Consider the following 24,135-nt stretch of genomic DNA (forward strand, 5'->3'; position numbering starts at 1 on the left):
GAAGCCATAGATGAACATGTCTTGTTCCAAGTCCTCGGACAAACTCCATCAGCTGTTGGCAAACGGGTTAAACTAAGCATCCAAATAGCCACCAGGTTTTATTTAAAAAGAATCCCATAATAAAGCATAATGTGTGTTTTGTTGCTGCTGTGCTTTATTTTGAGTTGAACAATAAAGCTTTTATTTTGAAAAGCTGTGAATTATGGTTCAGGAGATAGCCGACATGAAATGTATGAAAATGTGGTTCATCAGGGGACTGTCTGACCTTGGGGGTTGGGGTGGGGGGGTTATGAGTCTACTGAGTGCCATTCTATTTTATACTGTCTTCCACACTAGAGGCTCCTCAGCCCAGGACCCAGGTGCTTTTGGACACGGCGTAATGAAACATGACTGACGTGTGAACGAACCAATTTGTCATTCACACCCATAAGTAAAGCAATCTAGTCTGGTGGGTGTGGGGTGGGGGGGAGGGAATGAGCAGAAACAGATGGAATATATTCATGCTTTGCTTTTAATCACTTCATAGAAAAAGTATTTCAGATTTATTCTTGAACACAATATACAATATAATACCATACATTGTGTGAAACATTGAATAACCCACCGGCAATAACTGGCGGACTTGAACATATTATTGACAATTAGAAAAACCCCACCTCTCATGCAGATAGTGCTAAATCTGGCTAACCAATTGGACACAACTAGGACCAGGAAAAAAGGAAAAAGCTTGAACATAGATAAACAATGTTAATACTGACAAATTTTGAATTTCAAAACTGCTAACAAGTTTGGTCAGAGAGAGTTCACACATTAGCACAATCAGTTACATAAGATCGTGTTTTGTTGTTAATTCAGAACGAGTCACGTCTGTGCTGGGCGTATTGTAGCATGCTACCAATACCGTCCCCGTCTTATCTACTTGTACATGAAAGTGTGTCGAGTGTGAGAAGGAGACGAGCGCTTGGTGTTTGTCAGTCGAGTCGGTGTCAGGCCTCGTATCAGCGATCTGAGCTCACACGCTGGATGAGGAAGTGACGGCTGAGAGATAATCAGCCACTTCCACACTTTGATACCGAGCACTGGTTCCCTAGCTTTTATGTGTCCTATATCCAAGCCTATGCTGTTTAACATGTCCTCTATGTTGCCTCCGGGTTACCCAGATGCTGCCGTCACATGAAAACCTTGCACTGTGAAAAACTCTGTTGAGCTAAAATAGTTTTTGCAATCATAAAAAATTAAAGAGATTTTAATGAATGAAACTTATTTTCCAGAAATTGAACAGTTAAATAATACAAAAAAGAATTAAAAACGATGCTTAAGTAAGAATCTTTTTGGTTTAATATTCATGCATAATGTTATGAAGTCATTCGCTTTGTGTGTGACGGTACATTAAAAGACTTTTAATTTTGATTTAAAAAATAAATTATAGTTAGAGTTACAAGGTTCTCATGTGACAACAACAACATGTCTGTTTAGCTGCTGCTCTGCTGGGCAATAATATCTATATATAGATAGCTCCATATATATATATATATGTGTGTGTGTGTGTGTGTGTGTGTGTGTGTGAAAACAATATATATCAATATATAATACATCTATAAAAAGACTCTAATCCAGAGTCTTCTACACATTAGACACCACCACTTCCAGGTAATGCAAGTGCATATAAATTAAAATAGATTTTACACTGAACCAGTATTTCTTATTTACAAGCTTAAAGTATAGAATAAATACACACTGTTATAAACAGCAAAAAGGACCAACTTGAGCTCCTAGCGACAAACAGTAGCGACGAAGGTGTGGAGTGATGGGGGGGGGGTAAGGCCTGGTGACAAAGTCAGCACATCCAAACACACGCACACACACACATACAAAAACCATCCGCACGTACAAACTGCACACAAACGATTGCCACTGAAGCATGCTGGAGTGAAACTAGATGAAGTACCTTGTGAGTCAGTAAACCAACATGAACATGGAGAGATAAGCCATTACAAAATGCAACTGGAACATCCAGAAAGATTCAGTCACGGAAGCCACGGGAGGAGAAACGTCTGCAAACCATTATTCAACCCATTTTTCCCTTAATGCATCAGTGAGGGAATCGAACAGAGACGTTTATTTGGTTTGTTTTAAAAAATAGAGCATCTAATTATTCTGTCGGCCACGCTGATTCCAGTGGAACAACCTGTTTCAAAATCCTAATAACTCCACCGTCCCCGGGAACCCGACACCGTGGAGACGGAAATAATTAAAGTGACGTCAATGAGCAGAAGCGGCACTCGAGGGATTTGTACCACGAGGAAGAAATAGCCCGACTGATTGTTTTTTGGGGGGGTCGTGTCAATGGAGCCCGGGGGGGGGGCTGCATATCACGGTGTTGATTAGGGCGTGAGAGTGGCTTTCAGAGAGGCGACTGTAAGAGCACCTTCCTTCATCTGATCTGGGCTGGATTGCAGGGTGGGGTGGGGGGGGGGGGTCTGGGGGTCAGGACCCATTCCCACTAACAGGATTATTAAGACTGCAGCATACCTGTGGGCTAAAAATAGATCCACCGCTGTTGTGCATTGTGTCCTTGGCAGACTTCATTTTGGATTTTTACCCTGCATCTAAGCAGGTTGTTGTTGTGAGAGCGATTTGTTTCTAGTCGTGCTTACGTCCACACCAACACAACAAAAAGCTAAAGTCATATAAATAAAATATCCCATCAATGAGAATTCTGCAGGAATATCTTATTGTATGATATTAAGTCAATGTTTTCATATCCTGATTGAGCCAGTGTGGTGCATCTGAATAGAAAACTGTAGGAGGTACAAATGGTTTGCAGACAGGTACAAAGAAAGAAGGAAAGATGTGTGAGGCGTGAAAATAGACCCTAATGTATTTCAGTGTGACTGTGACATTCACCGACTGTAACATGAACCACGAGTGTGTGTAACGAACGCAAAGAACACGTTGTGCTCAGTCCGCAAAACAGAAATTGATAAAAAATGTGCGTTGAATATGTGGATGTTCATGTTTCCCTATTTAGATGAGTTTGTCCGAGAGTTGTTTGTCGATGTTTGTTTGGATTTCTCTATTGCCCAATACATGGAAGACTGTTCTCTTTTTCTTAAACATACAAAAAAGATTTTGCTCTTTCAGATAATAAAAAAAAAAAAAATATTTCACAGACATACTAGAGTGTTCAATAAATAAAAAACTATTATAAAGACAATAGTAAAAAAGGCACACAAAAGTCCTTTGACAAATGGTACAGGAAAAAAGTAAACACTTTCTCTTGCTATACAAACGTGTCTCCATCTGTCGATCTTGACTCTATGCTACTTCTAGATCATATCTGTAAAAAAGTCTTAAGGTACAAAACTTCTCTCAGTAGTGTCATTGTCCATTTTCATAACGCCAGTCCAGAAAATGAAAGTAACCATTTCCCAAACTGGCCGAAATCCTTCAAGCTCCAACCCCCGAGTCTCGTCTGTCCACCAGGACTAAATGTTCGCAGCAGTTATTTCCTGAGAACTCTGAAGCCGCTTCACTGAAACTGTCCGTCCTCGTCTGGCTTCAAACACCCAAGTGCAAGACGCCCGTGTGCGGGCCAGAACCAAGCCCTTGCCTCTGTGGGCTTGTTAAAAAGCACAGCTGCAAGAGGATTTCCCCTCTTTTCCTCCAAAAAACTTTCAAATCACCGCGTCAGGATGATGCTGGAAACCCTATGTATCTGTGGGCGACGCCTCATGTGTCACGATTTCTATTGCTGACGTGGGCTCGATCATCCGGCCCCCCTCGTGCTCCTGACTGTCCAAGTAGTCCAGGGGAGGAGATCCCACACTGTCCTCCTCCTCTTCTAAGTCTTCTTCTTCTTCTTCTTCGCCTTCCTCCTCCTCCTCCTCCCCTTCGCCGTTTTTCTCTATTCCATCCAAGTCCTCCTCCTCCAAGGTCAGCTCAAACTGGAACTTCTCCCCGCCCCCCTGGCCTCCGGTGCCGCCGCTGTGTCCGTGCGAGCCCTGGTCGTAGAAGGGAGGGGAGGGACTCTGGGGGATCATGCTCTGGTACCAGTTCCTGTTGTCTTCCAGAGTGTCCAGAATGTCCTGGGCGTCCGGGTGGACCAGATCCGCCCAGGTCTCCCACAGAGGGTGCACGATGTAGTCAATGAAACCCACCTGAAAGAGACAAACAGGAGTAAAGGGTGAGGTTCTTTTGAAGCTTCCATGCACCAACGCTAATCTGCACATCCATCGTTGTTCGGCCATGATTCAGGTTGCATGTGCTTTGCTGCCTACCTGGCTCTTTTCCACCGAGGCTGTGTGTTTATCACACATGGGGCTGATCTCCATCCCCCTCTCCCTCTCTCTGTCTCCCTGGTGGAAGAACTCATCCATTATCCGATCGGTCCACTGGCGATACAGCTCCAGGGACTTGGTGGGGTTACTCAGGTCAGCACAGTGCACCATGTTACGTAGCACCTAGAAATAAAGCAGGAGTTCAATTTAGTAACAACATACACGCTCTGAATACCTTTCCAAAATATAGAAGCCACTTTACATTCGGGTCTGAATCGGTTTAAACCAGATGCTTTTTAAACAATATCCTGAAACACAAAAAAGGGGCTGGATGCATTTAACGCTAACTCTGTAGTGATATGGTTTACCCACTAAATAAAGAAGGGAGGAGTGGGGGGGGGGCACTTAAAAGCAAAAGAAGATGGATGGAGTGAGAAAAGGAGTGACGGCTGGAGCAGAGGTCAACACTGGGTATTGATCAGAGGCTATTAAAGGGATAGTTCGCTGAAAAACAAATAAGAATACTCAGAATCTAACTAAGCCAATGGACATTTGGACATCTAGGCTAAAAATACAGTGTAAATTATGGAATGTCGGGGCTTTCAAATAGTATTTACTTAAATTATAAGGGATTTGACTGCAACTCTATTTAGCCTTGAATCTCCAGAAGTGTTTTGTGGACTCAAACACTTCGCCCACCCCTCCATCAGCATAGTGGGTTGATGATGAGTCATTTTTTTATTTTTGGTTGGACTAACCCTTTAAAAGCAAGTGGAGTCTTCCAGAATGTTCAGTCACAAACCCAGAGCCCATAGCATGCGTGTCACTGTTGCTTTTTGTTCATGAGGTGAGTCGTTGTTACCTGTATCCTGTCGGTATAGTTGTCCAGCAGCAGCACTCCAGAGCTCGTCACCTTCTTGGTCTCCACCATCGTCTTCAGATCAGCCAGCAGACTCATGTGTTTGGACATGTCAGTGGCCAAGACCTGGATGAAGGAGACAACCTTTAGCCTCAAGATAATTCACACAGATGGAGATTTTTAGAATCTGACAGGAGAATGTGATGCGCTACCATGTCGATGACCATCTTGCGTAGAGACTGTCTCTGCTTCTTGGGGATGTTCTGGAAGATGTCACAGTTGTCCTCCTGCAGCAGCTTGAATCCCACGGCCAGGTGATGGTTCTCCAGCACAGACTCGTCGTTGTACATCAACGCCAGCTCGGAGTCTGGAGAGCGAAGTAACGATACATATTAACATTTAAGTCTTCATAAACATCAGCTGACACACTAGCTGGCTTGGTAATTCTTTCACTTACTGGTGTTGATAAGGAATTGGTTTGAAACTCCAGGATGGTCAACATCGTGGATAGCTGCCCCGAAGATGGCTGCTAGGATCTCCAGATCTGTGAAGACCGCCTGTGAAAAAGAGATGAAAGAAAGAGGGGGATATAGAACATTAATCAATAGGTTCAGAGTTACAATCTTGCATTTAAAATATCTGATTTTGAAATTTTATGTGATGAGAAATTCAGATATCTCGGTCCTGGCTTGCCTTTACAGAAAACAGGCGATAGCTCAGGTCACACAAGGCCAGAGAAATGTTATTCTAAGTGAATTTCCCCTCTATCTGATTCTGAATCAAACAAGCTGTGTGCCTCTCTGGGAAAATCCACTGTGGGAGAGAATTATCCTGCGTCTGAAGAAAGATGGAGAAGCAAGCCGAGCAAATCGTCGTCAACATTTAGCGCTGGGGCATTCTGACCTCAGCTGCACCTCCCCGGGTACTTTCACTTTAAAGTTGAGAGAAAATGCATGCAGGGAAAATCTAACAACTGAGGAATAGAGAATAAAGAGTGTGGAAGGAAGGAGGGGAACTTCTCAGAGTAAGCTGGAGGGGAAAGGATGATTCAATGGAAGGAGGCCGAGCTCCTCAAAGCGTTAGCGTGGCCATCCAGGAAAGCGGCACGTGTGGTGATGTAAGAGCTCACGCTAATTTTATGTCCTCTCATGTCTGTGGGTGAACGCTGGTCAGAGCCGAGGGAAACTTCTCATCGTGGATAATGAGAGATAACGTAAGAAGAGGCTGATCCGATTTACTGCGACTTACGTCCAGGGCTGGAGTCGACAGGAGGATGTGGGTGGATTGGGCCACGTCAGCAGCGTGTAGGCTGTTGTGGTACGCCACGTCTGAATGGTAGTGGTCCTCCAGCGTCATCATGTAGGCCACGAACGTGTCCACCGGGATCTTGAAGGTTTTTAACATGTCTCGCTCCTGGAAAAACAACAAAAGTAACTTTAGAGCCGAGTACGTGGAGACGACAGATTTGACATTTCCTTCATGGTGTTAGATGCTAATATCGTCTCCTCCATACCTGGAAGATGGCGTACATGATGCAGGTCAGAGGTCGGCTGTTGGAGAACTCGGACACGGTGAAGATGTTCAGGCCCCACTTGTTCAGATCCTCCAGCTCCTTGGCCAGCAGCTCCTCTTTGTCCGTCTTGACGCCGAAGCGAGAGATGCTGCTGGTGGAGAGCGAGGGCCCGTGGGAGACCTTCTTGACCCCGCTGATCTGGGTCATCAGCTGCTGCTTCTGCTGCTGCTTCTTCTTCTCTCGTGTCTTGGACGTCGGCGACGGGATCTCCATGTCATTCTGTTTCTCTGAGGGGGGAAAGAACGGGGGGGTTCTGTTATGAGAGAAGTGTGAATGTTGTTAAAATTCCCTTGTGAGCTTGTGTAGCATGAGTCTGCGTTTTCCTAAAATGCTCCAGGATTAAAAAGTCGGCAGGGTTCCTCGGATCCCAAGGATCCAGGTGCCCTTTAAGAAAAGCTGCACCTGCAGTAGCTGCATTTATCAATTCATTCATTCATCGTCTGTCCCTCCATTCATTTGCTCATCCGTGCTCCCTTCCCTCCACCTGCAGTCTCTAGGTCTGAACTCCCACTGTTCCATCCTCTCTCTTCCTCCACCTCCCTCGCGGCGCTCCCCCCCCCCCCCCCCCCCCCCCCCCCCTCCATCTCACAGCGGGGGGCTCGCGTCTCATCTCCTGCTCCTTTCACTCTCATAGGTCAGTCCATTTACAGCCGGAGAGCTGGGGGGCCTCGGCGCAGTGGAGGCGCTCCATAAAGTCAGTCATTCAATAAAGCCCCATCTTTTGAACCCTTATCAAATCACTTAGGACAGAGGGGCGAGACTTTTATGTCTGGTTTATTTTACTCTTCAAGTCTAATCCACTGCGCTCGTCTGGCCACAAATCAAATACAAAATGACAAAATATGAAAGGCTTTTATGCAATATCCCTGTGAGAAATTAAACATAGATAAACGGCACATTTCTTATAAGAACATGCAGCCTCGCGTGTTTGCTGCAGTCACAGAGGAAGTGGATGAAATCCTGCAGGGGCGGCCCATCGCATGTGTGTGAGCCGTGCACTCATCTATCAAGCTTCGACTCATCTCTGGCCTATCAGCCTTCCCCCTGTGGAGGGTTATTCAATTACCAGCTGTAATTCAAATGATCACTCTCTCCCTCTCTCTCATGCACTCCCTCCCGCTCTCTCTGTGTTTTCTATGCCTTTCTCTGTGTCGCTCGACCGCTTCTTTTTTTTTTGTCAGTCCTCCAGTAGTAATTGAATACGGCCAATTAAGCGCTCTCAGACATGTGCAGCGTGGAAACAAGGGGGAGAGCAATATATTGCCCTCTAATTTATTACAAGCCATCATTATCACCAATTCTGTGTGCTCTTCATGTGTGTGTGTGTGTGTGAGAACAATTGTGCGACAGACAAGCTTCTCATCATCCATTTTTCTACAGAAGCAGGTCAAGTAAATGCCAATCCACACTTTGAGCGCACAGTAATCCAGACATCTTGATCCCTGTCTACGTATTCCATCAGATTAAGTCTCAGTTTCAGTCACGTGTCAAAAAGAAATGAAACAGATAGAAGTAAATATGTCTGGTGCTCTCCTCTCTGTCTCTCTCTCTCTCTCTCTCTCTCTCTCTCTCTCTCATGACTTCCTTCTCCCGTTCCTCTCCTCCCATGCTTATTTCATCAGAGTCCTCTCATCCACCTCCATAGTCTCCACTGTGAGGCTAAGGTGGATCGGTAAGTTCTCTGAACTTGCTGCTTTTTGCCATTTCCTTGATTAAAGGGAATAATGACAGAATTGCACTGTGTTGGTGGGGGGGGGGGGGGGGGGGGGGCAGCATGCCGTTCGACCAACAGTCTGAGATGAAAAGACCCAACATCCAGCTGGTTCAAAATTGCCCTGGATTCGAAACCCTGGGATCTGTTTTTATCTGGAGAATTATCCAGGTTCCACAAGCAGTTTTCCAGTAAAACAAAGGAAGCCTATTAATTGATGGGAAATCTCAATGGATGGAAGGATTTAAACAGCTGAGGCCAAAAACCACACTGAGCTGCTTCAGCCATTTCCCTCTTTCCTCATTAAAGTCTCCCTCCTCTGTCTCTCCACCCCCAGCAGGGTAATCCTGACTTCTCTATCCAGGCGATAGTCATCTCTGTCTGGGCCCTCAGGGCAGCGACAGAGAGTGGAGGGACAACAAGGTGTCCCTGCTGACAAAGATGCATTAAGACAGGGGATGAGTCACCCAATCTGCCCAGCGCATCTCCCTGCCAGCAAAGGGGGTTCCTCCATACCTCTGTTTTCTCCCTCACTGCAGTTAGCTTCCTCCCTCCCTCCCACGTTCTACTGCCTCTCCTCACCCCTCCTCTCTCGCACTGTATGATCTGGGGGGGGGGATGAGGAATCCGCCAACAACACAACACCGGAGCAGGATGCCAATGGATCGGAAGCCCCGTGTGTCTATAAATAGTCTTGACTACAGCTATGTGCATTATGTCTGGCATCTTATTATTGTCTTAGTTTGACCATCTGCAGCATCTTTACCTTGTTAACCTGTGGATTACCGAGCTTTGGTTGTTTTTTAAACAAGTGCAAGTTATAGTCTATCAAGAATAATTCCAAACAGCCGAGGAAACGCTTCTCAAAACAATATAAACCCATAGATTCCTCAGATCTCACATGAACACCCCGAGCTGACAGCATCCCGCTCCATCCACTTCCTCTGAACCCGGCTAACAAGCTCACACGTCAGTCAAACTGGACTTTTCTTTTTTTTTTTACAGCAGCCAGTAACCTCATTGATTTCTATTCCTCTGGATACTTTGAGAAATGTCGTCTTTTTTGTTTTAATGGCCATTCCGAGCCCAACCCCGTAGACATCTAGACAAAGCCTAATGGCGCAGTGTTTTGTGGTACGCCCCCACAGAAGAGCCTGCCAGAGCAACTTGCACAGCTCAACATCATACGAAAGACTGAACCTGCAGAATCACATTGCGGCAAAGCAGAGAAGTGGGTACTTGTGTCAGCCACTGTTATATTTGTTTTGTGTATTTTTTAAGTATTGTGGACACACAGATAATGATTATTCCTGTGAGAGTGGATTTTGAGTATGAAATTGGTGATTGTGTTTTTGTGTGTTCACAAACAAGATCTTTCCGTTTACCTAGGAAGGTGTTGGAGATGAATTCGGACACCTGGTTCCCAGACCGACTCATCTCAGATAGGTGCGTCAACTCCCGATTCAACATTCTCTTGAACTGCAGGAGAGAGCGAGAAGAGAGAGGAGGAGGGAGGGAGGGGAAGAGAGAGAGAGTGAGAAAACATGTTGTCATTTTCCACAGAGGGGAAAACCTGGGAGGAATTAACTGGACATGATTCCATGGAAAGTACAACAGTGCCCAGTTTTCATCCAACAGATCCAGAATATTATACAATTACCGCGTACAATCTTATTTTCCCCTGCACTTTCCCTTTAATTAGGTGTGGATCATTATTTGTGCCACCAGTGGCGAGGCCATCACATTTTAATAACCCTCAATTCACCCCCTGCAACTATTTTATAACACTGAATCACATTTTTGGGGTTTTACTTGCGTCAGTGTGAAACAATCTCAATGATGTCAAGAGGAAAATCTGCACACTGCCCCCCCCCCCCGCATTCCCCCTTCATACCCTGATTTCGGGTGATTTCCATGTGTATTTTCATATTATACATAAACGGGACAGACAATGGGGACAGATGTGACAGCACACAGAGATCCAGGCCCTGCAGTGAGGCAGCTGTTTATGACAGGCTGAAGCATGCGCGTGCACACACACATGCAAACAGACACACGGCTCTGCAGAGGGCTCAAGATGGAGCCTGAGCCACAGAACACCATTCTGCCAGAACCCCCCCCCCCCATCCTCCCCAGCATGGAGGAAATATTTCTTGGTGCAATTACACGAACAGAATATTCTGATAAGCTGCACAACAACAACAGTACAAATCAAAATGGTTCATTTCTTGCATAAACAGCTTGTGATAAAACAGCACCGCATCTCAGAGAGGTGCAGTGAAACGAGTGCGGTATCCCGACCAGCTACGTAGATGAGCGCCACACACCTTAATGTAACCCCAAGACACCGACAGCAGGTAATTGGCTTCAGGCATTTTGGACCCGGTTTTCTCGTTCCTACACAAAGCCAGAACTGTAATCCAATGGAAAAAGGAAAAAGAACAGAGGCAGATGAACAGGTTTCTTTTCCGATGGCCCCAAAAAAATCCCCTCTTCTCTCCTCTTGCGTTTGTCTTCTTAGGAGCTCAGAGAGCAGCTCGGTGACGTCTCACTCTGCCTCTCAGCAGCAGAAAGGGGCCAGCTCTGAGGCTCCATGCCTGGGGACGGAGGGACGGAGGGACGGAGGGACGGATGGATGCAGGGGAGATACGGGCGCAGTGGCCAGGCTTGGCGAGGAGGAGAACGAGGAGGAGGAAATCCAGCAGGGCTCGGTGGATCGGCTGGAGCAGCAGCAGCTGAAGCCGTGAGCTGGGGACTCTCAGCACACTGATGAATAATGGAGAAGGAGCGAGGAAGGGAGGAGGGTGAAAAAAACAGTGATGGAGACGGGAGGAGGAGGAGGGAGTGAGGCAGCGATGCTCATCTGACTGGAGGGGGGGTTCCTCCGCTGGATTTGTCTTGCTTCGCTGCTCGCACTGATGTAGCTCTCACGCCCCCTCCTACCCTGCTCCTCTCTCTCTCTCTCTCTCTCTCTCTCCATGTTCCTCCATGTTCCTCCCCTTTTTCATTCCCTCCCTCATCCATCTCTTTTTTCCCCTGCTGTAATCTGCCAGCCATAGCAACACTATTCAGAACACATGATTTGATAGAAAGTGGGGAGAAGGGGGGAAACCCTGATTGCAGCTTTCCATCAGTGTAGTGCAGGGACCGATTGATACTTGATATCCACACATGGATTCCAGATGTAACTCTTTCATTTTTCCAGCTGTACGAGTGCTGCGGAGAAATCCTCTTCAGTTTCCAGCCCCTGTAATTACCTCTGAAAGGGTTTTTTCCTTTTTTTGTGAAGGAATGTCATGGAGCCCCCCCCTCCGCAGTGAGACAATGAGGCCTGAGGAAGGGCCCGGGGGATGTTTTGAGGAACCAGAATTGCAGTGCCAGTATTTCCATCGCCATTATCTCTATAATCATCCGCTCCTCTCCCACTCTCCAGACTCCTGTTGTCTCCTGACAACCCCCGAGTGCAGCAGCCATTGTGGGGCACTCAAAAGCCTGTTCATTATACGCATCCCATAATATTATTAGATGCTGTCAGGGTGTCCGCGGAAGACTATTTTAAACAGCAGGGAGACGACCAGAGAGGGGAGGGAGAGAGAGAGAAAGGAGGGATGGGAGATAATTGCATCCTTCCCCAATTTAGATGACACCAGGCCGCGGTTTCTCTTACTGCCAGAGAGTGAGTGTGTTTGTGTGTCTGTGTGTGTGTGTGTGTGTGTACACACCAATTACCAGAACACCCCAACGCCATAGCAACAGCATCAGTCAGCCAGTGTATGGTTGTTGGGAGAGGAGGAGACAGGAGAGGAGATAGGAGACGAGGCTTCCCCCTTCTCCTTCCCAGGCAGACATGTGGTGCAGCTGCTGAGCTGTCACAAGGACGCCGCACGCCACACACATCGCCTTCGCTCTTCCACCAGTGCCCTCCCTCCTTCCTTTTCCTTCCCTCCCTCCCTCCCTCCCCCTGCTCCATCTCTCCCTCACTCTCCACCACTTACATGTCAATTTCTCTCCTGGCTGCCACTGCCTCAGTCATCAATCTCTCTGTCTGGCTGGCTCCCTGGCACAATCAATGGGCTGTCCTGGGAGCAGGTGTTGATACTGCTGCAGTGTACAAGGCTGGGGCCACCTGACTGGAATATACTGTAACACCAGTGCCACTGGTCAGTATCGAGGGGGACTGGTGCACCTTCTTTGTCATCAATCGTCACGACTCTGTCTGGCGAGGCAGTCGAGCAGCAACTGCCTCCTGCTAATAAGAAAATGTCCACATCTCTTATCACTGCAGAGCTTCAGACCACGGGGAGCTGTAAACGGAGGCTCCCCGACCATTCAAGCCCAATATACAGTTGGCAAAAGATGATGGGTCGATCAAAGCTTCCCTGAGAGGATCCCGGATTATCCTCCCACTGAGGGAAAGAACCAGAAGAAGGGAGGCGGGACGCAGGAGAGGACGGGAACAAATAAATAAATAAATGCAAAAACAAGGGGGAGAGAGGGGAAGGGAAGCTCTTTATATAATAGCTCTGCTGCATAATATATAAAGAAACCCAGAATAACAGCGGGGGATGTCTCTGTGCGAAGTGTGGAACAGCTATATGCTTCCCCCAGAGGCTAAGAGAAAAGCCTCAGCGCACACCAACCACAGCAGCCCACAGATTCCATTATCTGCATTCAAGCCCAGTTTATGGTGACACGGCACATGCTCATGTTCCTGGCAGCGTGTGTTTCCCATGTTTTTACTCACTCAGGAGCAAAAGGCAGCCCAACACAATGAAACAGGCGGAATATTAGCCTAGTAGAGCTCTGTGGGTACCTCTTTTACATATCCACATTTTTCTTATTCTGTTATTCTATCATTTTAACATCCCTCCATCCACTGGCATCTTTTAGTATTTGATTTTTCCGTGCCACTACCTGCCGCTCACCATTTCTACCCTGGCCTCTTTTATTCATCGTTCCCATTTCCTCCCTCTTTTGCCCCACTTTCACTCACTCATATTCCATCCTTTCATTCTCTTTCAGCTCCTTAACAACATCTCCTAACCTCTCACATCCCCCCCCCCTCTCTCCCTCTCTCTCGCTCTCTCTCTCCGCTTGCAGGGGTTGTTTCTTTCAGCAAAGAGCTGCAGTGACAGAAGCAGTTGATGTGAATGGAGCCTGTGGTAGTTCATCGTGAGAGAGAGAAAGGGGGGGGGGAACATAACGCTGAGCCTCCTCCACTCAGGGGTGATCCTATCGGACAGCTCACTGTGGAGGGCGGTCAGGCGGACAGGTAGGCAGGAAGGCAGACACGGAGTTTCCCTCCGACACGTGACTCGGATGTTTTGCACTCACAGCAACACGCCTCTGTTATTGGACCACGCAGACTCAATGCATCAAGCTATATTTACTGTCACTTTTAATGCTGATTCTCACGTTTGATCTACACATAAACACGATAATAATGGTAATTGAGGAGTATTTGATCTTTTGTATACATTTTAATGGTCATTACTGATTTACTTTCTCGGATCGATTTTCTTTGTCCTTGTCACTGCTGGAAATACTTGAAACTGCCTAAAACATCATGTAAGACCTGAATAACAGCATCCAGCTTCTTCACCTCAGAATGATGTTGTGCCTTTAAGCCACAAGTGGGCGCTCTATGCTCAGCGTGCTCTGTTCAGAGAACAGTGAACCTGTGACCCTGCAGTGACGGAACAAACTGCAACAGGGGCTTTAGCTATATATCATCTTCCATATATCTACCATATGAAAATGTTATATTTCCAAATTTTATATATAATCAAATTGACCCAAACAACTCTGTATCACTGAATCTCTGTTTCCAGAAATTATGAAAATCAAATGATGAGATGTCGTCTTTTGCATTTTCTAGTCCAATAAACAAGTCAAAGCAATTTACACTCCGGGTCACATTCACCCTTTCACACAGCGCTTGTTCTGTACATATAGAGATCAACCACTTCACTGACACTCACTCACTCACAAACCTACGGGTTCATCATCAGGGACTTTTGGATTCAGCCTTTTGCCCGATGACACAGTGGACAAGAGGAACCATCGACCTGCCGATCATTCACACATCATACACACAGTATAGGCCTCCGCTGCCTGACTGATGAACTCACGTTTTCTTCGGCAGATGTTGCAATGTGGGGACGTCTGTGTTAAGACATGCTGTGACATAACTGCAATAATAATCAGGAACTCTACCTACGTCTGCCCTGTGTGTGTAGGGCAGCGGTATAGACGACTCAGAGCAGCCTCTCACTTCCTCTGACTCAAGCACTCATGCTCGTGTGTCTGCATGAGGAGGCATGGATTCATGTAAATGTGTCTCTGAAGCCAGGAAGTATTGAAAAAAAAAAACAGGAGGCAGAAACTGAAGGAGAAATGCGTAAGTGTGAGCGATTTCTCAGCCGAGTGAATCATTCCCATCACACCCAGCAGCACTGGAGCCTGATGTGGTCCTCAACAGCGTATTTGTCTGGATGAGAGCAGTTGACAGGCTGCACGGCCGCAGCTTCAAACCAAAAGTCAAATACCGCAGCGCTTTAACAGAAGTCATGTACGTATGTAAGAAGTCACAGAATGATTTATGAGACTCTCTGCATCCCCTGTTTGAAGGGAGCGACCTTGGAGCAGCACCAAACCACATCACAGACCGAGAACCGCTCTCTTCCCCCCGCCTGGCCCGAGTGTTTGGACTCAGCCAGAACACGAGGGAAAAAAATCATAAAAGCTCTCTCGAGGCATTTGTTCTTAAAAAGCTCACGTAGCAGCTTCCTTGTGTGAATCCGCGGTCACTTCACTTATTACCCCACAGACTTGATCATACACAAGATTCCTCTGAGACCAGAGAAAGACAAACAAACATGCTCATTTCTCTAAAAGGACTTTTTCTCGCCTGTGTTTCGAGCCTTTGCTAATCCGCTCCACCAAGTACCAGCAAGTCGTGCATGATTTATAACTTGAGGAAATCAATTTATTCCAAGGAGAGCTAAACAGCATTTGCATTGAAATGTCCCCATAACTTAGTTTAAGACTTTTAAAGGCACATTAGCTTACACTCAGAACACAACATGGAGACAAGTCTGCAAGATCAGCAAGGAGTTCAACTCAGATGTTTGAGAAAACATTTGTGTATTGGTGTTTTAGCTGCAACGGATCTATAAACAGCTTCGTTTTCAAGGGTGTAAAAGGTTTTCTCAAAAGTAGAATTCATGCACCAGTCTCCTGTTGCTCAAAGTTTAAAAAAATTAAGTTACAAATTTATAAAATTGTTTTTACAGCTCCGGAAACTAAACATCTCATGTTCACAACGCGATTTAATGATAAATCTTAGACGGCAGAGGACAAACGCACAGGAAGCATCTGTCGAAAATGTCAACGACAACATCATGAAAGTCCCATCACGTTGAAGCAGCGCACAAAAGTGGAGCCCCCCCCCCAAGCCAGCTCAGGACAATCCACGTTCAGGACACCAGAACAAGTCAGAACATGAGAAGGAAGTCTATCAAACTCACCTTCCTCCAGCCATTCAACTTCCCCAGTTTCCTCTCTTTCTTGTCAAAGCAGCAGGCTCCCATGTTGTCTGAGTTCAGAGCAGAGGGCTTCTGTCTGTTTTAAGCTTCTGCCTCAGTCTGACTCCAGCATGAGTAAAAGGACCAAGCTCCGGCTCTGACGCTGGGAAACGCCACAGCTCCAGTGACTCACTCTGGGCTGTGAGGTCTGACTAGGCTTTACCTCACACCCTGCCTGTGTGTGTGTGAGTATGTGTAGCAATGGCCGAGCGAAAGAGAGGGAGAGACACACACACACACACACTTCTTCATGGGGGTAGTCCCGCCTCTTGCCTCTTCGTAGCCCTGCAGCTGCAGTCACAGCCCAGAGGTTCACTGTCAATATGGCAATGATCATTTTGGTGACTACAACGTTTCCTGTTACATGAACTTCATGGATTTCCATGAACTTCAATTACAAAAATGAGGAAGTGGAGTTTGTTGAGATAAACAATGTTCAGCAGTTTGCTGGTAATCTGAGCTGCTTGATTCTCATGTTTTATTTATGCATGACTAAGTATTAAAAGGTCTGGATGAAAGCCGACAATGGTCAGAAGCCTAATACATCAACAAATCTCTTGTGCGTCATATTTCTATCCTGTTCATGTAGTCTGTGTAGAACATGTAGAAAAAGCCATACAGCAGATGTTTTACGTTTTTTAAATGAAGCTGCAACTAACTAACTTATTTTATTGACCGATTCATCAGCTGATTCGTTTTTGGATTTATTTTGGCTTTAAAATGTCAAATAAGGTGAATAATGCCAATAACGGTTTCTCAGAGCCCAAATAAATTCTTTTAAATGTCTTTGGAAATGCAATTATAGTTGATCAGTCAATGTAAATATAAGGAATCTGTAACTATTGAGAGTTAATTCATTATTGAAAGAATTTGGGGTTAATCGGTTCCAGGTTCTCAGAATCAGGAATTTGGTCTGACAAGATGTTAAATTAAATTATTTGGGGCTTTGCAGACTGTTGGTTGGACAAGACATTTGATGATGTTAATAAGTGCTTTACAGATCAGGGAAAGCAGATTCCAACTCTAAAATCTCTTGTTCGACCCTAAACCTCCAATAAAAGTATGTTAAGAAGAGAAAAGCAGCAAATCTTCACACTTTAACAACTCTTGCAGCGACTGCTCATCTCTGGTCCCGAATTTTACAGTCTACAATTCAGATAAATTCATTGTGTAATAATATAAAACGGAAAAAATCTTTATATTTCCGAAGCTGGAAAAAGTCTTAAACAATCATCCAAACGTCCGTTGACACTTTGTTCACATTACAGAAGACGCACAGTCTCCACACAGACGCAGATACTCCAGCTCCAAACAGGCCTTGACCCGTGTCTGCAGCGACACACAACCCCCCCCCCCCTGCACTTCACCTCGGAGGTACGACAGCAGCTTCTCCAGTTACAGATCCCGCCTACTCCAGTTTCACACGCCGCTCCTGCTTGAATAACAGATTTTCCATCCTAAATACAACAGGTAGTCGGGCGGGGGGGGTCACATTAGCTGATTGGCACGCCGGGCCGAGAGTCGTGGCCCACATAACAAAGGGGCAGCGGTTGTGTAATGTTATAGTTTACTGTCAAAACAGTCTGAGGAATAAGATGGTCCCGATGTCAGTGGGATTAACCTGCTGTTGAGGTGTGCACATACTCGTACACAAACAAACACACACCAGACAGACATGTCTGATTCCAGATGGTTACGTGTCCGGACGCACAATCCATCCACACGCCAATGTCACACCAGCGGGAGAGTGTCACACAATACGCACACACTGCGCCACTTGATACACTTCACTGTGCATCAGTCACATCCAGCTCAGTTGTTTTGCTCTCACTAAAACTAAATTATTTACATTTATTACTGTAATTAGCTTTTTTAAATATCGGACCAAGAGTAAAACATAGATCTCCCATAATAATGTGTCACACAGTATTTAATGTGAGATAAAAAGGTGAAATCAAGTGCTGACTACGGAGCTCTACAGGTCAACTTTTTGATCAAAGTCAATCTGTTGAAGTGAAACTTTAAGTCTGACATATTGTTTTCTGAAAAGGACAAGTCTTCTTAAGTGTTTCTGTTATTGAGATATATAGGAAGTTCTGAAAGCTCGCGGCTCCTGAAGTGAATCATCACCTGCAGATAACGTTTGGCTCAATCCTGACAGTTTCCTCCGGGATTGTGAAAGTACAGATTCCAGTAAATTAAACTGTCCTTTCACAAGTTTTTACTCATTTGTGAGTAAGCTCATAAATTTGTCACGTGGTTAGTGAAACTCATTTGCTCGTGTACAAAGTAAAAGCACACGAGCAGATCATCTGTGTGAGGCAGAGTGAATGCACACGTGCACCCCCCCTCTGCAGAAGTTCCAAATAACCAAACCAGGTCTGTTCTGGCTTTCCGCTGAATCAAGATAGCACCGTGCCGACAATGCACCTGACCACACCAACGACAACCAACACACACCCGTGGACGCACAAACTAGCTCAAGTGCATTTTATATTTAAGGAACAGGTGCAGTGGACCAGAAAATGACAATGATCTGAAACTAACAGAGACACACTCTTACGTCAAGTGTAAGATGGACCGATAGTCTCGCTCTCACATTCTCTTCCTTTTATTTGCTTTCTGTCTCTTCTGTTCCTTTGTCCCATAAAGGCCTTCTCTCATTGTCCACCTTTTTATAAAGAACAATGTTTCACAGTTTTTATTCTGCGTGTCAGTCGTTCTCCTTCGTCTCAACGGAAACCAGTCCAGCTGGGTGTGAGTCGACATGACGACAGCACTGGGATGAATTAACACGACCAGTGATGGGACGCCTATTGTCGTCTGGAAAGAGAGAGAGAGAGAGAGCAGAGGACCAGGAAGGAGACAGGAAGAGAGAGTCACTCTGCGCTCTCTCACACACACACACACACACACACGTCCTCTCTCTTCCTCTGCACTTTATTGTGTTGACCCTCTGCAGGACCACTTGCATCCTGTTGTCCAGTTTTATGAGAAATAACAAGCTTTTCCTCTCGGCTCACTCAAACAGACACAGCTGCCGCTCCTCACCATACGGCAGCATGACGTGGTTTTTACTGCCCCAAGCAAAACATGCAAACACTTTACTACTCAACGTTTTGAGTCAACAACGAAAGCCCAGGCCCAATTACGTCAAACTGCACCACATTGCACAAACGCAGATATCATATCCCTGAATGTGAGTTTTTCATCAAGATCCATGAAAAAGTCCTGTATCCATCCGTTGATCCAAAGTCATTCAGTTCTTCTTTGACCCATATCACATCCTTCCACCAAGTTTCATCGTAATCCATTTTTGTGTTTTTTGTGTAATGCTGCCAACTTACATACAAACAAACCCGCATGAAAATGTAACCTGCTTGGTGGAGGCTGAAAAGTTCCAACAGTCTTAGACACGTGTACAGATAAGTTGTCGCAGTGCAAAGACAAAGAAAACTGAAATGCAAAGCTGAATATTACTCGCACAGTTGTTACTTGTGTCCAGAACCAGGATATGACCCCTTGGAGTGTATCGCACACACTGACTCTACAGTAGAAACATAAAAACCCTGGACGATGACAAGTTGAAAGATGAAAAAAAGGTCCAAGAGAGAAACACACACATTTTCCTTTTCTCAGAAACATTAATGCTTGAAATAAAGTTTTGTGTTTGAGGAGAATCGAGCCTTGATCATCAGTGAGCGCCCGTGCACACTCTGCATCCTGCTGCAGGCTGCAACCCTAACTCCTCCTTCTGTACATGTTCAGACTATTAATACCGTTGACTGTGTTTGGGTCATGTCCTGCTCGGCCGCAGTATCTCTGGATTCTGTACATTCACATGTTCATTTGGGGAATTCATTCTCCAAGCAGCTGCTCCGATTCTCCCTCACAGAGCAGGAACCTTTAGAACAGCTGCAAAAGTTTCTCTAGGTGAAGTAAAGTGAAGGCGACATTGTGCTTTTTTCCACACAAACAGTCAAAGACACGGCCTGTCCTACCTTGTTAGAGGCCATGTCGCTGACGGAGCGGTAGGTCTGGATGGTCTCCAGCTGGTCCAGACACCAGTCCAGCTCCTCCATCGTCTCCGTGGCCAGCTTCTGGTACGCCTCATCTGTCAACAAGCAGCCAGCACACAGAGACACACAGTCAGAACAGAGGGTGCACACGGAGCTGCCCTGCCACTCCCAGGCGACATCCACCCACGGGTCCCGCTCGAGGAGCCTGCTGTGGGCTGCTGCTGCTGCTGCAGAGGAGGGGGAGAGGCTGGAGGTGGCACCCGGCTGCAGCTCTCTCTCCCTCGTCATGAGGAGATGCAAAGCGGGTGAGCTGGAGGGAGTCACAGCTGTCGGAGGGAAGCGGGGCCCTAAGCTCACACACTTCTCTCTCAGTGGATGCATGCGTCTGTGTGAGCGTGACCCCTCCACCCAATCTGACGCCCTTTGCTCATTTACCCCCAAGTTTAGGAAACCAGACACCACCCCCCTCCCCTCCATTGCCAAACACAGACTTTACCCCACCTAAGCAAGTAGACACCTTTAGATCTACCCACACACACACACGCATCTTACGACATTTAATCCAGAGTTTTGTGCAAACTTTGAATCACCTGCCGTATCTGACACACACACACACACACACACTGCACACAGGCAGATAACACAGATTAGTTTCCATTATTTAAACACCGCAATCACATCTGATGGTTGACAAAAGACAGTTATGAGATAAGTTCAACGAGATGTGATCCTGTGGACAAATCAGTTTGTTTATCTGACAAAGGCCCGACCACAGACAGTACAGTCAGAGGCCTACAGGAACTGACGCATGGGTTTACTGTGCCAGAATCAGATTTCAGGAGCATTAGGCAGAAGATATCACAGGATTCTTTACTGTCATGTCTTTGTAATACTTTGGTGATTGTTTTTTTAAATCGCGTGTGTTAGTCAATAACTGTAGCTATGGACTAACTTCATGATGATGAATTGATTTATTAGTTATTTTCGGGAAATAAAAAATCATGAGTGAAATTTTCTGGGAGCCTAAGGTGACATCTATACATTTCTTGGTCGTTTTACCGTCAGACAAAAGAAATTAACATTTTACAAAGAAAAGTCTTCACTTTAATTAAAAAGTTTGAGCTTCATAGCCTCTTAAATATTAAGTTATTTCATTCTGGACTACTGTAGAAACACGCCGTTGCAACATGGTGGGCCCCCTCCTGACATGTAGGAATGCCATATAATTACATAGAAACAAAACGGGGCCAAACATTATTGAATACATTACATTACATTACATTACATTTCATTTAGCTGACGCTTTTATCCAAAGCGACTTACAATAAGTGCATTCAAACCCGAGGGTACATATCAAGGACAATAAAATCAAAGGAGTGTGCAAAACATGTTTGGTACCTTGGGCTTATAAAGCAGCATATTTAAGATTTAAAAAAGACATCAAACACTAAAATCTATGGTCATATTTCCTCATAGTTCTTGATTTTGTGAAGAACCAGTACCTTAAATTTGAAACCCTTGTTTGCAGAAGAACAATAATTGTGTCTGTGAGCAGTAAAAAAGAAAAACAGCTGAGAGGGAGGCTGTGAAACCGCTACTGACGTTTTTCTACCAAGAACTCGCTTTTCAACCGTGCTCTTGTGGTTAAACTGTGTTTTTCAAACAACTGCAATTGTGCGTCAAGGTTGGAGTGACTCCGTGTTGGAAAGCAGAGGGGGTGTGTGCTGAGGTTGGACTAACACTCACACACACACATATATATATACATACACAACACAACGTCTGCTGCCCTTAGTAGCCTGTGTACTCCAGGTCTCCTAGCTGCAGAGCACAACATGGCAGCCGGGTGCGCACTGCGGCGACCTTAGCGCGGCCACGTAGAATGTGTCCCCCGCTCTGATCTCCTCGCCATCAAAGACACGGCCCTGTTTGCTCTCCCAAACATGAGAGGCACCTGGCGCTCTGCCCACGGCCGGCCCTCACTCTGATGAGGGGAGTGAGAGACAGAGAGGGAGTGTGTGTGTTGGTGCGTCTGTGTGTGTGTCTGATGTTGAAACGGCTTGCACTCGTTTGAGATTTTTTTTCTTTCCAGTATTCCCAACACATTTGAGGTGGTCTGTGTTTTTAGTGGAGCACAGAAAGGCCCTTGTCCCTTTAACAGTTCTCTCGCATGAACTTTTAAACTCTTGTGACGGCGAGAGTTTAAAACGGATGAGACGTTTCTACAGCCGTGCTCTTTGTTGTCTTCAAAGTATTTTGTCTTTCTCTGCAAAAGTTAGATACAATAACTTAACTGTAGTTTGTGCAAAACACTAAAAAGGGATTATAACAACTTATGATCTGTAAATTGTAGTTTTGTGGCTGGTGTCGTTTCAGTATATTTAACATATCATTCAATAAAAGAAATAAATGCAGCAGCATGATCATAGACTCATGTGTGGGGGCGTCCATGGTTCCAGAAGTCTTTGATTTTCTGCCCAATCAGTGTGAAGTGACTTCTTACTGGACTTCTAAGCATCTGCATGAAACTCTAAGTGGCTGAGGAGTTAGAAAACATCACATTTTGGACTTCATAAAACATACGTTGTTAAAAATAAGGAGGAAAGTGTTATTTAATGAGAAATATCCAATCACAAAGGTTCAGATTCTGCAGTGCTCACAGTCCAGAAGCAGCAGCTGAAGATTAAGCCTTGAAGAGCCGGATCATACACTGAGCAGTTTAAATCAGTTCACATTTGGATTTTTCAAAGTTCGATGGTTGTAGCGACAATAGCTCAGTGTTTCCATCAGTACAAGTTTTTTTTTGTTGAGTGGGTCAACATTTTGTAAGTTTAAAAAAAAGCTGATTCGACGCTCTGAGTTTGTTTGCCGGGCTGAAAGGGACCAAACCACAAAAGCACACTGGGTACGAGACACACTCCTGCCAATGGTTTCCCATTATCCCAGTGATCTGCAGGCCCTTTTAATGAGCCATGCGAAGAAGACAGTAAACACACAGGATTCAAAAGACTCTGATTTGCACATCTGTCCGGAACAGTCCCGGCCTGTGATCTAGTTTTTAGAACCACTCGCCATATGCGACTAAACGGACAGAAAAAGACGACTTCTCAGAAATCTGTATAAAAATGAAGCGGGTTACAGATGAGGATAGTGGGGTGCAGATGTGATCCACACGTGCATGTATTTACTTGTGCATGTGTGTGGCAAAGAAGATGCATCGGGGGGGAAACTGAAATGCCAGATTGATGGTTTTGAGCCTGTAACCGCTTTCATGACTTTGATTTTCGAAAACACAGAAATGGGTACAGAGCCCTAAAATCTGGTTTAGTGACTATGGAACCTAAAACTGGTCACAGGGCCAACTTCTTGTGGGTCCCCACATACTAAATCTAAGCTCTAGGTAGGTGCCAGATCCACTTAACTATAACGCTTGTATAACAGTTTTACTCTGATCCCTGCCCTGCTGGGACACAGAGCCAATACCACCAGTGTTTACTCCAGTGCTGGACCCAGTTTACCACCGGACAAATAAAAGGCAACGATTTATGCGATTACCATTGAAGCAATCGACTCTGCCATTTCTCAATTTCTGTTCTAATATTTGCAGAAACCATTAAACCTAATCTTAAATACTTCACAGGAAATGGGGGATGCAAATGAGGTAAAACTAAATGCCTGTATTTTTCTGCAGTTTTTTTAGTTTGTTGTTTACCTTAACTGATCAATATAGTTTTCCAAAAAGCCCAGAATATAAGATTGTTTTTATTCCAGAGGAGAATGGCTTTTATACTTTATCAGTTTCCAGTGTATATAAAACAGAAAGGGTGATTAGAAAGTTTAATGACACATACATGCTTAACTCTTCTCTCTTGTTTTATGCAGCTACTTTAGCCACAGGAGATTGCACTGTGCATTGTCACAGCTTCAAACTGACCCTAGAGAAGCAGCATTCATAAGTCAAATGTCTACTCACACAAACACACACACACACACACACACACACGCACCCACACACACACAGCGGGGGATTTCCACTGCCTCCACCCTGGCCTTTCTGATGAGCACTCAGACCAACTGTGGTCTTGGACTCAGATTCACATGTGCAAT

At 45.4% G+C, this 24,135-nt stretch overlaps 1 protein-coding gene across 4 annotated transcripts in view; it reads right to left on the reverse strand.

Moving 5' to 3' along the window:
- Window positions 1–490: 490 nt before the first annotated feature.
- The window catches only part of pde4ba (phosphodiesterase 4B, cAMP-specific a), a 107,284-nt gene continuing 83,639 nt past the window's right edge, over window positions 491–24,135 (reverse strand). For 2 of the 4 annotated variants that reach the window (XM_062394740.1, XM_062394741.1), the window contains exons 6-14: window positions 20,011–20,123; window positions 9,809–9,902; window positions 6,653–6,939; window positions 6,388–6,552; window positions 5,597–5,696; window positions 5,352–5,506; window positions 5,143–5,265; window positions 4,281–4,463; window positions 491–4,160 (exon numbers count right to left, since the gene is read on the reverse strand). In XM_062394740.1, coding sequence (XP_062250724.1) covers window positions 3,711–4,160; window positions 4,281–4,463; window positions 5,143–5,265; window positions 5,352–5,506; window positions 5,597–5,696; window positions 6,388–6,552; window positions 6,653–6,939; window positions 9,809–9,902; window positions 20,011–20,123 — 1,670 coding nt within the window. In that variant the 3' untranslated portion in view covers window positions 491–3,710. Of the gene's footprint in view, window positions 4,161–4,280; window positions 4,464–5,142; window positions 5,266–5,351; window positions 5,507–5,596; window positions 5,697–6,387; window positions 6,553–6,652; window positions 6,940–9,808; window positions 9,903–10,750; window positions 12,303–15,952; window positions 16,219–20,010; window positions 20,124–24,135 lie in introns of those variants that run through there. The other 2 variants (XM_062394742.1, XM_062394743.1) reach the window with 2 other exon arrangements.

Source organism: Platichthys flesus, chromosome 9 (genome assembly GCF_949316205.1).
Source record: "Platichthys flesus chromosome 9, fPlaFle2.1, whole genome shotgun sequence".
Lineage (NCBI taxonomy): Eukaryota > Metazoa > Chordata > Actinopteri > Pleuronectiformes > Pleuronectidae > Platichthys > Platichthys flesus.